This window comes from Eretmochelys imbricata, chromosome 2, assembly GCF_965152235.1.
Source record: "Eretmochelys imbricata isolate rEreImb1 chromosome 2, rEreImb1.hap1, whole genome shotgun sequence".
In the NCBI taxonomy this organism is placed as follows: domain Eukaryota; kingdom Metazoa; phylum Chordata; order Testudines; family Cheloniidae; genus Eretmochelys; species Eretmochelys imbricata.
This window is the reverse complement of record NC_135573.1, coordinates 141,932,790-141,950,106: the sequence shown is the minus strand read 5'-3', so window position 1 is coordinate 141,950,106 and position 17,317 is coordinate 141,932,790. Positions and strand designations below refer to the sequence as shown.

General features: G+C 43.5%; 1 protein-coding gene across 1 annotated transcript; it reads right to left on the bottom strand.

Annotated features, from left to right (window-relative positions):
* Positions 1–3,732: 3,732 nt before the first annotated feature.
* Positions 3,733–15,898, bottom strand: LOC144260519 (carboxymethylenebutenolidase homolog). The gene is made up of 5 exons (XM_077809172.1): positions 15,684–15,898; positions 14,656–14,763; positions 9,494–9,636; positions 7,788–7,879; positions 3,733–3,912 (listed from the first exon to the last, which is right to left on the bottom strand). The coding sequence occupies exons 1-5, from the start codon at positions 15,896–15,898 to the stop codon at positions 3,733–3,735; spliced, it is 738 nt and encodes a 245-aa protein (XP_077665298.1).
* Between the last annotated feature and the right edge of the window lie 1,419 nt (positions 15,899–17,317).

Sequence of the window (17,317 nt, the reverse complement as noted above, 5' to 3'; positions counted from 1 at the left end):
CCCGCGTCCCGGCGCCTGCGCTTATCATACAAGCGCAGAGCAAAACAGGAGCGGGCGGGCAGGGGTGGGGCCGGAGGCTTCCCAGCATGGAAGGATCTCGTACATAAGAATGGCCAGATTGGTCAGAGCAATGGTCCAGCTAGCCCAGTACCCTTCTGCCCCGGTGACTGCTCAGCTGCTTCAGGGGGAATGAACAGAACCGGCAATCACCCAGTGAGCCACCCCTGGCAGCCAGTCCAAGCTGCTGGCGGTCAGAGGTTGAGGGACACCCTTGTGCCCTTAACTGAGTAGGGAGCAGCGTGTTTACAGCCCTGCACTGCCAAGGGAAAGGTACCATAAAATCGCTGCTGGGCTGTCTTCGAAGCAGATGCTTATTCCTCATGAGGGCGAGCCCTGTGACCCTCAACCTGCTGCCTCAGTGATTATGGCTACCCCCAAATGATTTAACTGGGAAATCGCTTGTGAATAGCCTGCAGTCCTCCATTTCCAGCACCCAGGAGAAAGAGAGTGGGTCTGACTCCCACGGGTGTAAAAAGAAACAGTATTTACAGCCTAGAAAACAGAAGTGAGAGCAGCAGTGGGTGGGCAATAAATGAGGCAAGGCAGAGGGAAATGTGAGGGAGCTACTGCTGGGACTGCATGGGGTTAGGATTTTCTAAAGTGCTTTGGGAATTTAGGCACACCAGGCCCAGTGAAAGTAAATGGGACATGCTCCTTTCACCCCTTGTGTGCCTTTGAAAATTCCTGCCCTGGGGAACAGAGGGCTGTCAATAGGAATGCTGAAGGGAATGGTGCTACATTAGTATGGAGCTGTACTTCATCTAAATCAAGGTTTCCCAAATATACCACACCGGTGCCCCATTCCAGATCAAGAAAAGCTTCCTGACCCCTCTCTCCAATACCTTGTGCAGCAGAAATGTTCTAAACTTAACCATGCTAGAAACAACTACTAATTACCTGAGCAAAACAAGGTCCCATTCAACTTGATGGCATTCCTCTGCTTCAAAAAAATTTGTCTTGATGTAACACTATTTCCAAGATTTTTTGATAAATGTGGTGCTCATTCAGGACATTCATCTACCCACCATTGAGAGTTCAGCTGCTGATCACTCTAGAAATCCTCCACTTCCACTCTGAATTCAAGTTAGCATTTCATTTTGTAAGAGCTGCTTTGCTTCAGTATGAAAGAGGAGCTGCTGACAGGGCCGGATTAACCTTTTGTGGGCTTGGCCCCAAACCTATTTTTTTGTGGGCTCGGACCCATGGGACACTACAGCAGGAGTGCTGGAACCTCTCCTCCCACCCCACCCACCTCTTCCCCCTGAGGTCCTGCCCCCACCCCGACCCTGCCACTCCCTGCTGTCCCTCCTCCCCCTTCCTCATCACTTGATCCTTCCCACCTTCCTCCCCATTTTAGGGGTTTAAGCAAAGTGAATGAAGCTATTGTATGCTTTGCCTTTATATGTCCATATACTTCCCTTCTGACAAACAAGAAAACTTAATCACATGGACCAACTATCCACTTCCAAGAAAGGCAGGCATAAATATACATGAAACTTTTCCCCATATATGAGCCTAGTTTGGTCCTTCATAACCCCATAACCCAGCTGGGCTGTGGGTCAGGAGTGAGAGGCACCGGCAGAGCTGGGGTGGGGGATCCCAGGGCTGGGCTGGCAGAGGGCTGCCTGGCTCAATCCTGGGGGTGAGGAAGGGGCAAGGGACAAGCACAGTGGGGCAGGCGAGGGGGTGTCAGTGCCCTGCCAGAGCGAGGTAGGAGTCAGGGGCAAGTACTGCGGGGTGGCGGGGGACAGATAGGATCCCCCAGGGCAGCATGGAGCTGGTACCTATCTCTATCTGCCAGAGCAGGGTCCTTGGGAGTGAATTCTCTCTCTCTCCAACTGAGCTGCAGCTCCTCCAGGCAACAGCAGCTGCTCTTCCCGCCCTCCTGGTGGAGAGGCTGATTTCGGTTACTCCTGTAACCGGACTTTTGACTGGACTTTCCAGTAAAAAAACAGACACCTGGCATCAGAGGCACTGGAATGAGGTAGCCATGGGAGGGCACTTTTTTTCTGCCTTAAGGATGAGCGACAGGGTTGGGAGGGGTGGAGAGGAGCAGGGCTGGGGAGAGGCGGAGTGAGGGGGGTCCTCGGGAGAAGAGTTGGAGTGGGGGTAGGGCCACAGTCCAGGCACCTGTGTGGGCCCTTTCTGCAGTGACTGGCACCATTGTAAACCCAGTACTGGCTGCTGATGAAAGGTTCCTATGTTATTCTAAAGTGATACAAAAAGCAAAGAAGTATTGGCAGTCTTTAAGGCAGTTCTTTGAGTCTTAATTTCATAGTGTAGACATACCCTTGAAGGCAATTCAGTATTTTAACAGCTTAAAGAAAGACATGGTGGAAGTTTTCAGGCTTTCCTTTGGCAGCAAGAGCTTGACAGTGCACGAAACAAACAATGACGCTAACATGACGTATGATATATCTAAATGATTAAGGAGATCTTAGTATCAAAATCAAATATGGAGGCACTTTTGAGGTGTCATTTTTAAGAATACAAAATACTTTTACAGAATTATTTTTAATTGTGCACTATTGCTAGCTTCTGACTCAACCATGACATGAGCATATTCCTTCAGGTATGTCTATACTACCCGCCAGATCGTCAGGCAGCGATCAATCCAGCGGGAGTCGATTTATTGTGTCTACTCTAGACGCAATAAATTGACTCCCGAGAACTCTCCTGTCGACTCCTGTACTCCACCACCGCAAGAGGCGCAGGCAGAGTTGACGGGGGAGCGGCAGCAGTCGACTCACCACAGTGAAGACACCACAGTGAGTAGGTCTACGTACGTCGACTTCAGCTACATTATTCACATAGCTGATGTTGCGTAACTTCTATCGATCCCACCCCCCAACCCCCTAGTGTAGACCAGGCTTGAGAGTGGAAGAATTTTTTCCAGTGGCATAGGGTTCTAAATGAGTTTATAATGAACACTCGACTGGTGTCATCCATGTTTGCAGAACAACACCTTTTGACAGTGTCTGCAGTCATTTGATTTATCTGTTCACATCGGTTGCTCTCTGTTCACCATACTCGGCTAGACTGCTCCTTCCTGTTACACAAACAGCAAATTCTACTAAGTACAGCAATATGTCTTGTATAAATGTTTTGTAGTTGTTAATAAAAAAAATGTCTTGACTTATTAAAAGAAAAAACAGGACATTGCAGGTGTCCCCCAAAAAACTTCCTGGGACATCATTTAGAAAAAACACATGGCTCTGCTGGTGAAATTAGGATGTATGGTCACTTTTGTCATGATAGTATAGATCAAAGGAGTCCACACTCTCAATGCATGACCAATTTCCATTAGTATTAATTATGATTAAAATATGATCATTAAAAGAATATGCCCTATACAAATTGGAGAACTTTTTCCGGCAGATTATAACTATATTAAGATAGGCTGAATTTGAACAACTTTTTAATGCTTAATGATTTCTTCATTCAACAATGATTCAATATGAAATCAGATTATAAATATTAAGAACTACAAATGAAAAAGTTACTATTTTTAATTGTTGTAAATTCTCTACAAAACAGTACAGATTTTCTTTTTCAAAGTTATAGGAATAGGACCTTTATATTTTCTGTAAATATAATTCAATCAAGTGCTACTCTTAAATCCCCAAAATATATTACTTTATATTGTTTTACAGACTAGACTTTATATTTCTGTTAAACATATGTTTTCAGCCAGTTCATCATATCCTTTCTTGCTTCTTCAATGTAAGGTTTATCTCGAGGTTTCATATCTTCTGGCTTTAACTCTGCAAAGCCATGAACTTGTCCAGGATAAACTTTAATTCTATATTCAACTTGACAGTACTGTTTCAGTTTCTTCTCCAGTAAGATGATCTGCAACACAGAGCATCTTCCATTATTGTGTTGTTTTTAATTTTTGTTTAACTTGTCAACTCTCAGTTTGTCCATTGTTTGGCTTTCTGGAAGATGTGATTAGTATCTTCTTTACTTATCTAACACTCAGGCCAGATTTTTATTAACGAAGCTCTTTTTACAGGCTCTTAACTAATAAAGAAGAAAACTTATCTTTGAAATATGACTCTGTGAAAGATATGGTAATTTCCTCCCATATCCTTAAGAAACCTTAGTGAATTAAGTCTTAGTATCCTTGGGGTTCATTGTACCAAATACAAAGTTTATGTATTATTGTGGGCCAGAACTGTATGTAACCTCGGTAGGGGGAGATCCAATATAAGGCCTGAGTGATCAAAGGACTCTACTGAACAATGTGTCAGATAAGAATGAGCTTTTGGGACAATACGCGTGAAGTGGATTTCCTGGGAAATATCTCAGGTAAGGTGAATTCAAATTCTGCACCTCCGGTTATGCAAAAATCCAGCCTTTGAAGTTACACCCTGAGGAGCAGGCCTTTGTCTGTGGATCACCTGTTACGTAAGGCCAGTATTAAAAGCCCAAGTTGTATAAAGGAAAGACTGAACTATTCATGGTTGTTCTGGCTCTGAATCTGAGACAGTTATGAACTTGTAACCATGGGGAAAACCCAGTTGAACAAGTGATACCTACCAGAGCCAGAGGCTGGAGTTGAGGTGATCTCTGGTAAGCTTTTTAGAAGTATGTAGAGTCTTTTATTGTTTTTACTATGTTTGCTCTGTAATGCTTTCACCATAAGAATAAATGTGCTTGCTTAGAAAAAGATGTGGTAACTCATAATTGCTGGCAATTACATTGTTCTTAGCATTCAAAGAGAAAACAAAGTGCAGACTCCGTCCTGTTTAGGCAGTCTGGCTTGCTGGGAATATCACAGAGTAGCCAGAAATGGTGCAGCTTGACAAACCCCAGTCAAAAGGGAGAAAGACACAGGTCTCTGTGGTGGGAGGGGCTAGCTGCCTTGAGTACAATCCTGTCTAAGACCCTGCTCCTGCTCATGCAATTACAGCTACATTCTATTTTTAGTGCACTAGCTCGATCAGAGCTAACATGGGTATGTCTCCTCAAGCTTGAAGTGTGAATGTACCCTCAGTTGCACATGCATGGGCCAGATGTGGAGGGGAATTTCATTTTTAATGTGTAGACCTGTGCAGATGCCTGTGCAGTATTATCTGTGAAGGTGAGTATGTAAGCAGGTAGGACTGTAAAGGATTCCTGCTTCCTTCTGCACTATACCCAATCCTATGTTAAAAGAACATTAAGGTTGCAAAGCCAACCACTCAGAAATTAGAAAATTAAGCCCCGCTTTGCAATCTTAATTCAGCCTCTTTGTGCATATTCATTATGATACAGTCTCCAACTACATTATCACATACTATTTTTCCCACAGGACCCCTGCCTCATTCAATAAACAGAATGAACTGTGCTCTGGGGCTGAATCAAGGTTGGGTAGCGAAGGAGGCAGTTGTCTCATTTGTTGCAGAATTTGGAAGGTCTGTTAGTTGGAAGGAAGAGAAAGTAGGGTCTCAAAATTGTATGTGTTTGTGTAATTAAAGAATGTATCGTAATTCCTGTGCCCAAAGGGTCTGAATTAAGGTCGCATGAGCAACTGTAAAATTTCTATTACTTTGCAGTCAGAACATTCTTTTCATGTATTTTTTTCAGATGTAAATAGGGAAGTGTATGGAATGAAGCCTAGGTTTGGTACCTCACCGGAGCACATGCAGTGCAGGACAGAGAGTTCCACTGCTGTACAGCACATTACAGATGATGGAAGCTTTTAGGGCATTTTTTGTTTTTCTTTTTTTAAGAACCTAGGAATTTCCGTTTATAAAAAAAAATACATTAAATAACCCTTGAAAAATAAAAGCACTTAGAAGAAAAATTAAAGGTAATGCGGCCTTACAATCTTAATTGTTCCCTCGTGTGTGTATGCACTACAATGCAGTCTTTATGTAATCACATACTATATTTTCCAAAGGGCCCAAGCCTTATTCAGTTTGCAGGGTGGGTGAAATAGCATTGTGTAGTGAATGAGGCTGGGGAAGAGTACTGAGTCCTTCACCTTGGAAATTGGACAGCATGTAGTGAATGAAGGTTTTGTTCAGTCAGTGCAGGGACAGCCATATCTGAGGCATGGATCCACACGTTTAAATAATGCAAATAAAAATAAATATAAATCAGCTTCTTCCTTAACTGAGCACTATCCATACTACCCAGTGAATAAGGCAAGAGTTCTACTGAACAAAAATAATGTAAGGATCATGTAATTAAACACTGTGGGTGAAATCCTGGCCCCACTGAAGTCAATACCAACACTTGAATGGATTTCATCCTGTGTCCTAATGCATATGGATAAGGGCACAAAGTTGTTCATCCAACCTTAATATTGGCATTTCCTGTCATGTAAGTGTTTCATTTTACACCTCAAGATTCTCTTAATGCAGTTTTTGTATGGAATTTAGATTTTCCTGATGCATCTATTCCATGCTGTAAGCACATTACATGGATTAAAGAACATTCTTATGAAAAAATATCAAGTACATCTGAGAAGAATAGAAAAGGAGTACTTGTGGCACCTTAGAGACTAACAAATGTATTAGAGCATAAGCTTTTGTGAGCTACAGCTCACTTCATCTGTAGCTCACGAAAGCTTATGCTCTAATACATTTGTTAGTCTCTAAGGTGCCACAAGTCCTCCTTTTCTTTTTACAGATACAAACTAACACGGCTGCTACTCTGAAACCTGTCAGTCCTCTCCCACTTATGGACTATTCCTACAGCATAAACTATGGTGTTGTGGTGATGTGCCATCACTGTCACTGCACAGGCAGGGAATTTATATGCAGACCAGGCTCTTGACTCCTATTTATGTACTTATGGGGCCCTTGTCATTTTAGTATTTTAGTGCCTACCAAGCATTAGTGAATTTACCCTCACAGCACCTTTGTTAGGCAGGGAGGTACTACCCTCATTTTACAGAGGGAACCAAGGCATGGTCACCCATGTCTACACTGGGAAAAAGCATTATATTAGGAAATGTACTAATTAGCCAGTGTGGCCTACTAGATAGAGTACTGGAGTGGGCCTTAGGAGAGCTGGGTTCTATTCCTAGCTCTGGCCTTGAGCAAGCCACTTCCTTCCCTGTGCCTCAGTTTCCTCATCTGTGACATGGAGATAAGGATACTGACCTCCTTTGAGATCTACTAATGACAAGCCCTATATAAGAGCTAGGTGTTTTAATTATAGCTAATCTTACATCATTCCTTTTTTTAAAAAAACACTATATTTCCTCATCTAGCCAGGGCATAAGGTTTACAGGTATTATAAGTAAAATATGTTCATTACCACTTTTCTAACCTAGTTTAGTTTCCCAGTATACCCAGACTGACTAGGTGACCTGCTCACAGTCGCTCAGAGAGTTCTGGAGCAGGGCTGAGAACTGAACCTCTGTCTCCAGAGTCTAAATTCAGTGGCTTAACCCTGTGCCCTCTAAGAGGCAGCACAAATGTCGAAGTGGTTAAAGTGTATGGTTTGTACCCACTGGAGTCTCTTTGTACACATTCAGCCCTTGCTTGCTGTGATACAAAGAGGCTGACTGTTGGCCCCACCATGTTTCTGTTCAGTCCCCCCGAAAGAGAAGCTATACAGTGGCTTCTCTGTAATCTCAAGGAGAAGCTAAAATATAGCTACTGCTCTGCTCTCCTGTCTCCCCAAGGGTTTCCTAGCAGGCCTACACAGATATCCAGTAGCCAGAATTCTGCTTTATAAGATAAAAGCATGTCAGGAAAAGAGAAATCTGTTTTGAGACAAACACTTACTTGGTCATACGAAATGGTGTGATCTTTTTCCCCAAAAATAAAAAACGTCGGGTTCAGCAAATTATATCTGTCATCAGAGTCCCTGATTATTCCTATAACACATTTTGAGAGAGTATTTAAATCATGTGACGTCTTTCAAGGTGAGCTGCAAATTTAAATACAAAACTTCTATTTACTTCAGCAATATTTATTTTTTATTATAAAAATGTTCTGTCACAAATGCTACGTGCACGCGTAAATCAGCTTTAAACTCACACAGCATAAAATATAGTGTAAAAAAACACTCAGAGAACCTCAAGAGGCTCAACTTTCCTCAAGTCAACCCAGCAAATGAAAGATAGTATATTCATGTACATGGGCCTTGCAAGATATCCTGAATGTCAACAAAGGTGGGTTATTGGGACCAGTGAGGGCAGCAAACTTTAGAGTCAACAGCCCCTTACTCATCCCAAAAATTGGGATGGAGCATAAGGAGAAAGATGACATGTAAGCTAGACAGGATCCAAGTTGGACAGGGATTTAAAAACCAGCAACTCTTGGCAATGGCTTCCAATTGGGGGTAGTTCAGTCTATGGAACGCCAAGATGTAAGAAGCACCACTAAGCAGATAAGAGAAGTTGCATTCTGCAGTCAATGAAAGTTGAGTGGTCCTCAAGACTGATGTTCAGCACATTACAGCAATCTAAACTGGAAGTGGCTGAAGGCATGGATAAGTGTGGCTAGGTCCATATCTGAAAGGAAACGCTGTACCTGCCTTGCCAAGCCAAGATGAAAGAAAGCACTCTTGGTTGCTGCTGTACCAGGGAACCAACATGGCTCCCACATTGTGAAACTCCTTAACCATCGGCAGATGTGCTCCTCCCATCAGAACAGGCAGCAGAATCCTCTCTGCCATCGTCTGTGCCAAATGTCCAGTCTAACTTCCTGCAATGTTCCTACAAACTAGGCTCCGTTGGGCATTCAGCACATGAACAACAGACAACTTACCTTTTCTCCTTCTTTCAGACCACTTATATCCCAAATTATTTGCTTGTGCTCTGGGATATCCCAGTATGCATTATGCCATGGCAATGCTGAGAGCAGAGAACCCTGCTGGAGCATAGAGCCAGTCAAGTGGAAATCAGGAAATACTTGATTCTTAGGGCTAGTCTTCACTACGAGCTTAATCGGCACCACTGTGATCGATGCAGAGGTATTGATTTAGTGGGTCTGGTGAAGATGTGATAAGTCGGCGAGAGAGCACTCTGCCATCGACATAGCATAGTGTAGACACCATTTTCAATCAATATAAGTTACATCAATTTATGTAGTTTACATAACTTAATTAGTGTAATTTACATCAATTTACAGTGTTAGTGTAGACAAGGCATTCATATATTTCACAGATTAGCACATGTTTTATTCTGATGAAAAACAAAAGATTCTGGGGGAAAAGATCACAATTTTCCGAGCAGTTATAGCGCTAGTGAGGACATTCAGTGAAAAATGAAAAATTACATTTTCTGTTGTGTGAACATCTTAAATACTGGCTTTCCCTTTAGTTAGTGGAAGCATATAGCACATATTGCTGAAATAAATAGTCATATTTAAATCTGCAGCTCACCTGTAAATTGAATACTTATAGAAATCTATATAAAGCAACATCTAAAATATATACTCTACATAATCAAGTGAGCCTGCTCAAGTTTACATGCAATCTTCACTACCATAGAGGGACACGCCAGTCATTAATTCAGGATTTTTCAGCATCAAGTGATGTACAGCCATTCCACCCCAGGAAAACCCAATGACACCAATCTTCTTTGCACTGCATTGCTCCTTTAGATACTTCAAGACAACATCAGCTTCCCTAAGACATACAAACAAAAGTGAACTAAGAAATCTATAGCAGATTTAATCTGAAAATCTAAAAAGAAAACCCAAAAGTACATAAAATTGTCCCCATCTACTCCTTCTGTCATTTAAAATTATTCCAGCCCCAGATTAGGTATTGCTATTCTTAAATATGGGTTAGGAACTATGGCCCTAATTCAAAAGAGTATCCCTATATTGGACAGCAATAAGCATGTGCTTAAAATTAAACATTTTCTTCAGTAGAACTTAAGTAGAGTAAATTAATCATGGGCTGAAGTAATTATCTGAATTGGGAGCTATCCTACCATTTCCAGGAGAACTGACTAAGAATTACTTCATCCAGAAGGGAACTAATAAGAACAAGACATGCAAGCAAGTGCAAATGTGCACAAACAGAATTTTACATGATGGATTGTGGGAGCAGAAGAGCTTAGCTTGATTCTGTAAAAATGAAATACTTATTTAGGTAAACAAATTACACGACTATATTATGACCCACCTCATACTTTGTGATGTAGCATAAAATAATTCCAGCCAACCACTTGACAGAGCGTTAAAGAATTATCCAACTAAACATTTTTCCAAAATTAAACTGACAATAACTACTACACAAAAAGGCACATGTACTGCATATGAAGGGTAATGTAACAAATTTGGGAATATATAATATATACCATGGTCAATTCTTTTTTTTTAATTTCAGAAGTCTCAACAAGTTTGAAAACATTTTCATTTTATTATTTTTCAGAGGTCTGATTTTTAGTTTTTAAATTTTACATGTAATTGCATATACTAAGCTAGATTTTCAAAACTTGGTGCCTAAGCTGATAGGTAAGTGCTTATATATCTGCACCTTGTTTTGGGAAAGAATTCTAAAAGGTAAATGTTCAGCAACTATCTGTTCTGAAAATTCAGTAATATTGTTATACACAGGGATTCTGGGATTTGCGTAGTCGGAAGCTGGGCCGGCAGGAGTAGGGGATAGGCTGGGTGCACTGAGCTATTCCTAAGAGGTTATGGAAGTGCTTAGTGGCCCATCAGTCAATGTCAGAGTAGATGGGTGTCACTCTGGCTTTATTGTCTGTTTCTTGAAGTTTCAGGCTCTCCTGATGGACACTGAAGAACTAACAGTGCCTCCCTGAATTCAGGAACCGGTTTGTTGCAAATGTCGGTATGGACTATAGATAACTGTACCTACATTTCATTTGCTGTTTAAAAGTGATAAATTTAATCAGAGGAACTTAGATGTCTTCCTCAAAGTATTTAGAGAAGAGCTGCAGAAAGGACCTGAAAGCTCCCCTCAGAAATCAAGCACTGGCATGCAATGACAAAATACTACTTCACTAGTGTATGTACACACTGTGTAAAGTGAATATATTGGATGATATGTCAAGGAAGCATCAGATACATGGGATGTATGTTAGACAGACCTCCCATTGACACACTGAATCAGCATTCAGCTGATCATTTCCTCTGCAGGCATCGATATTTCCCTCCGACAAGAAACATTCTCTTTAATATGTTCTAGGGTAATCCTGCACATTTTGCTTAGGAGCTGTGCAAGAGAATAAATCCTATTATCATCAACTGGAGAAGGAAAGTGTGATGTGAGATGGGCAGACAATGGCTGACAGAGAAAGGGAGCATTCTACTTGAAGAACTGATTCATGGAAAACTTTGCCTCCTTTCCACATGGAGTTTGGAGAAAGATCAAAGCCAGCCTCAGTACCTATGGATACAGGTGATAGGCGGCGTGAAAGCTGTGGGACACCAGAGGAGTAGTCTGGAGGACATTGGGAGGTGGCTGGTACTCTGCAGAGAGGTTAAGAAGACAGCAGCTGCGTGTGCCAAAGCCAAAGAAAAGAACTGTGGTTGGGGAGAAGGGGAGACAATGGTGCTACAATCCATCCAGCAGTGGGGATTGCCCACCACCCACATGAAACAGCTGTCTCCAGGTGAGTATGTTGGGCAGGGTGTTGCACGTTTATATTGCTCACAAGACCACGTTCTCATGATCTTTTCCCACTGCTACTCCTGAGACTCACTGCAGCCAGGAGTGGGGCATTTATCAAAAATGCCCCTCACCAAGTGGCAAGATGTGCAGCTCCTTATGTGAAAGACAGAACATTCCCAGGTGTGAATACAACAGTCCATCCCACGGTGAAGCACAAGCCACAGCCCTTACAAGGTTAACAGAGCACAGCAGGCACCTTGCCCTGCCAACAGTGTCATTCAAGCAAGTGGCTGAGGTCTGTATGTCTGTCAGTAATAAAGATGTGCCTCTCCCCACCATTTTCCTTGTGTAAAATACATAGACCAGAGCAACCCTCCTACAAGAACCCCCTGCTGTGACCCGGGACCTCTCCAGAAGCAAACTCCAGCTACCCTTGAAGAGGACATGGCCATTGCAAAGGAAGAGATAGGAGTCAAGAGAGGGGTGACACCAAGCTGATAACCCTTTACTTCACTACTTACTATGGTGGATCTGAGCATGAGGAGGAAATTACTCCAGTGCACCACCAGGAAACTCCAACTCCAGCCCCACAGCATCCATCCAAACATAGAATTGTATCTCTCCATTTGGCCCAAACCCTGCGCACATAAACCGTCTGGAAGCACAGCCAGGCAAGGCTCAGCATCTCCTCCCCCTGAGACTTTGCCCACTACAGAACTGCAACCTTTCCCCCCATCCCACTATCCTGAATTTGATGAACTGGAAACTACCATTCCCATCAACTCCCCTCCCATGGCACATGCTCTTCCCCAAGCCCGGCAGGAGGAAGGGGCAGAAATTGTATGGAAAGACCCTGACCCACGAAGAGACTTGGCACTTTTGAGAAGCAGTGGTGGCATGGCGCCAAGAGCAGCAGGGACTCTGGATGCAGGGGGCAAGCCCCAAGAACTGTGTGCGGAGCAGGCTGCAGCAAAAGCTGAGGCACAGGGTGTGACTGCCATACGTTGCCGCTGGGAGCAGGTCTGTGCAAGGCTTGTGGAGGAGCAGCAGAGACTGGGCAGGGAGCCAGCGGAGAGGGATCCCAGTGAGACACACCCCTACCAGATCCTGGCTTGGAAATCTGCAAGCCCCTATTTGCTTTGAAGGAGACTGGACTGCAGAGGCACCCCTGGCAATAGGCCTGAAGGCTGGACTGTCCCCAGAGGCCCAGACAGGAACTGCTTTTGTTTCACTTTCAGCTGTAACTGTTTAAGCCACTGTACCTAGGGCAGGGGTGGGCAAACTTTTTGGCCCAATGGCCACATCTGGGTATGGAAATTGTATGGTGGGCCATGAATCCTCATGAAATTGGGGGTTGGGGTATGGGAGGGGGTGAGGGCTCTGGCTAGGTGTGCAGGCTCTGGGGTGGGGCCAGAAATGAGGAGTTCAGGGTGCGGAAGGGGGGATCCGGGCTGGCACAGGAGGTTGGAGTGTGGGGGTGGGCTCCAGCTGGGGGTACGGGCTCTGGGGTGAGGCTGGGGATGAGGGGTTGGGGGTGCAGGAGGGTGCTCCGGGCTGGGACGAAGGGGTTCGGAGGGTGGGAAGTGGATCAGGGCTGGGGCAGGGGATTAGGCTGCAGGAGAGGGTCAGAGGTGCAGGCTCCAGGTGACACTTACCTCAAGCAGCTCCCAGAAGCAGCAGCATGTCCCTCCTCCAGCTCCTACACGGACGTGCAGCCAGGTGGTTCGGCGAGCTGCCCTGTCCGCAGGCACCGCCCCTGCAGCTCCCATTGGCCATGGTTCCCAGCCAATGGGAGCTGCAGGAGCAGCAGTTGGGGCAGGGGCAGCATGTGGAGCCCACTGGCTGCCCCTATGTATAGGAGCCGGAGGAGGGATATGTCGCTGCTTCCGGGAGCAGCGCGGAGCCACAGCATGCGTGGAGTGGGGCAAGCTCCCAGCTGGAGCACCGGACCAGGGCAAACCCTGGACCCTGCTTCCCAGCGGGAGCTTGAGGGCCGGATTAAAATGTCTGAAGGGCCAGAGGCGGCCTCCAGGCCTTAGTTTGCCCACCCTGACCTAGAGTATCTGCAACCCTTCCCTTTCTTGCCAGCCCTAGTAAAATACCCCTTCACTTTAGCCAAACATCAGAGTGATTATTGGGACCCACCAGGTCTAACATCTACTGGGTCTAGCAGCTGAAGCCCCTTCAGTGTTTGCCTCAGTCACGGTACACCCGGCGTGCTACTAGTGCCAGAAGTTTGGTGTGCCCTTGTCCTAGGTGGCTGTAGTAATTATGCCACCATCTCCACAAAGTGGGAGAGCCCAGACTCATATCCTACTTTCAAGAGACACTCGCACACGTCTGGGTGCCCAGCCAGCAGCACACCACAAGGGCATTGGTCAGATAACTGGTAAATTAAAAAATAAGCTCCTTTCATGGCACTTTTAAATATAAACTGAAATCCATGCAATTCCTCTTACTCCTAGTTATTCCTCCCTTTCTGTAACCCCTCCTCCACATCCTTACACTTTTGCAAAATAAAAAGCACTTTGTGATCCCACATTTTTGAAGTAACCCTCTTTCCCCCTCAGTAGGCATCTTTTGCAGTTCCCCCCAGGCAGCCTTGAAGCACTGACCTGGCCCCAAGGAAGAACATGGCGCAGCAGCTCTCCTCTCTTAGTATGCCCAGGGATGGCCTAACTTTTCAACCTTTAACTCCTGTTATGCTCCCTCCCACACAGGCTTTGTCTACTCTGTAATCTGGAGGACTGATTGCAACACCATAGATAGGTAGATCAAAGCAAGCTTGAATAATAATAGCAGTGAAGCCAACATGGATGGAGGCTATTTGAATATGTACCCAGAATCCTGAGCAGGCAGGGCCAGCTGTTGCAGCCACCCGTGTTGCAGCAGCTTCACTGCTGTTATTACTCAAGCTAGCTTTGATCTAGCTACATCAGAGCTAGCCCATACAGCTGCCTAAAGGCACATACATTCTCTTTAATTGCTACATTAAATCCATATCTTTATGTTCAGGTGCCCATGAAGCTTTGAAATTTCCAGCATAAATATACATCTTACCTGTCCACTTTTGTGGGATCTCGATCTTTCAACCAGTCACCAAACTCAGCCCAGTGATCAGCGGATGTCCAAGGTTTTTTCCCCAGAAAAAAGTCTGGGCAGATGGCTCTGTATGAAAAATAAAATTGACTCAACTTTTAGGTCCGGGCAAGAACAACAGGGAAAATCTATGTACACCAAAATATTCATTTGGCCCTTTTTTGCCCCATAATGGTCACCCACATGGTTAGTGTCAGTATCACCTTCTAATCATCATGCTATTCCAGTAGTCAGAAAATTACTTAGCAAGATGTAGTAAGACTGAGCACCTGTCCCAGACCTAAAGAAGAGCTGTAGAAGCTTGAAAGCTTGTCTCTTTCATCAACAGAAATTGGTCCAGTAACAAGTATTACCTCACCCACCTAGTCTCTCTAAAAAAAATTCAGTGTTTCTGTAGAAAAATAAACTGATACTATATCACCTTATCTTTAAAAATCAAATCCAAAGGCCAGTGCATTTAAAAGAAATCTTCATTGCTATGCACACTCGCTCTCTCTCACTCTCATGTTACATCTGTGCTAATGAAAGCTAAAAGAAATATTGTCATGTTGTCTAGTCTCAAAGAAGTTTTGTTTTAAAGAGAGGTTGCACAACCTACCATGAATATACATTTCTTGTTAGTATTTCTAATTAAATTTCAGTTTAAAACAGTTTCAGTTTTTTAAATCACCCACACTGCTGGGCACTCAAACACAGCAACCTTTTGTTGGAGCTTCTGTTAGTGCACTGCACCTTGACATTTCTCAGAACTCTGCTTGTGCCGCCATTATGTTCCGAGAATTGTTGCAGCCTGAACTGAGAAAATCTATTTTACACTGGGAGCTGTCAGGAAGGTACCATTTTTTATGTGTCCTTTATTCTTAGATAAGTAATTCAGACTCAAATGACATGATTTCTCCTTGTATATGGAAAACACAATTTGGAAATTGGAATCTGGTGAACCTGAGTGCGTCTCTTTGGGAAGAAATCAGTAAAACAATAATGCTTACACGTATCCCTCAGCTGCCACTAGATCAGCTATGTATCTAATGTCTGGGAATTGCCATCCATATATGTCATGAATCACAATCACAGCTTTGTCCGTGACAGAAGATGGTTTGCAAACATATGCCTTGATGTGCTCCACTTGCTCTTCATGTCCAAAGCCCACATAATCAGTTCTTTTTCCAATATCATATAGGAAAGGTTGAGCATCTAAAGTCATTTGAAAAACTAAAGTAAAGTAGAAATGAAAAAAGATATTAAACTATTAGCATAAAACAAATTAAATACACGTTGGATTTTCAGAAAATATTACATTGAGTGACATTATAACATTAATGAATAACTTTAATATGTCATGTCTCAAAGGGAAAATTAAAATTGAAGGGTAATGTTCCAAAGTGAGAAACTTTTCGAATAGGTCTCAACCAATCGTGTTAGTAAACTGAAAATAAAGAAAGGAAGAGAAAAAAAGCAAAGTTAAGAATGACATACACAACTTAAACATTTGGGGCCTGTTTCTGATATCACACCTTTTTACCCTTATACAGTGCCATTAACCACAAAGCAGTTACTCCTGATTTCCTCTGGCGTGAAAGGAGAAACAGACCTATTATAATACAATCTGATGGTGAACCAATAAGAACCTCACATGAAGAAAATGCTGGAAGTTGTCAGTAATGAGGCATGTGACTTTGGATTGGTTATCTTGCGGTATTCCTACACTGGGTCAAGTTCATGGATAGTAAACTGCAAATCAGGAAGTATATATCCGATAGTTAAGGATACGATTTAGTCATGAAGATCACGGATGCCGTGACTTTAATGAACCTCTGTGACTTCTTTGACTTCAGCCCCTGTGGCGGCAGCAGGGGCTGGAGCTGTCAGTCACCGTGGCAGTCAGCCCCCCTTCTCCCTCCCAGTTATTTTTAGTAATAGTCAGGGACAGGTCACAGGCTTCCATGAATTTCTGTTGGTTACCCGTGACCTGTCCATGACTTTTACTAAAGATAATCATGACAAAAGCTTAACCTTAATGATAGTCAGTATGGGTAGCAGCAAACATGAACCTCTGTAGTCTTATATCACAAACCCAAACAGTTTCTCTCTACTATGGAGATAAATTTGAGATCAACATCAGAGAAACGGTAATTCCAGAATAAAGACGTAGGTGACAATTTTACAGGTGACACTGGTAGCACTGCCTACACTTAAGGTTGTTCCATTATCAGACCGTGATTTGAGGGTCTTGGCCAGATTTAAACCATCTGGGCTGAATTTTTCCATCCTAAATGTCTGCCTCAGGCCCAATATTGTTCTTGGAAAATTTCAACAAAAAGGGTCCAGCCATTTCTGAGAAACAGATTAGGGGGAAATATGTTTTTTTGCCCATGTTAAAATACTTCTGACAACTATTTTACTCAGAAAGTTTAGCATCCTCATGCTTTGGAGCAGGGGTTTGAAATCTGGCAGGGGGTGGCCATTGTGTCACTGATGTGCTTTTTGCCATTCTCACAAAAAACAGCCCACATTTAGTGAGTATCTAAGCCTCTGAAAACTCTTAGTTCACATGTGCTCAGTAGACACTTGTCAGAGTTTGGCAGCTAAATTCTCTGAGGATTCCATCCGCAGGGACTGCGCA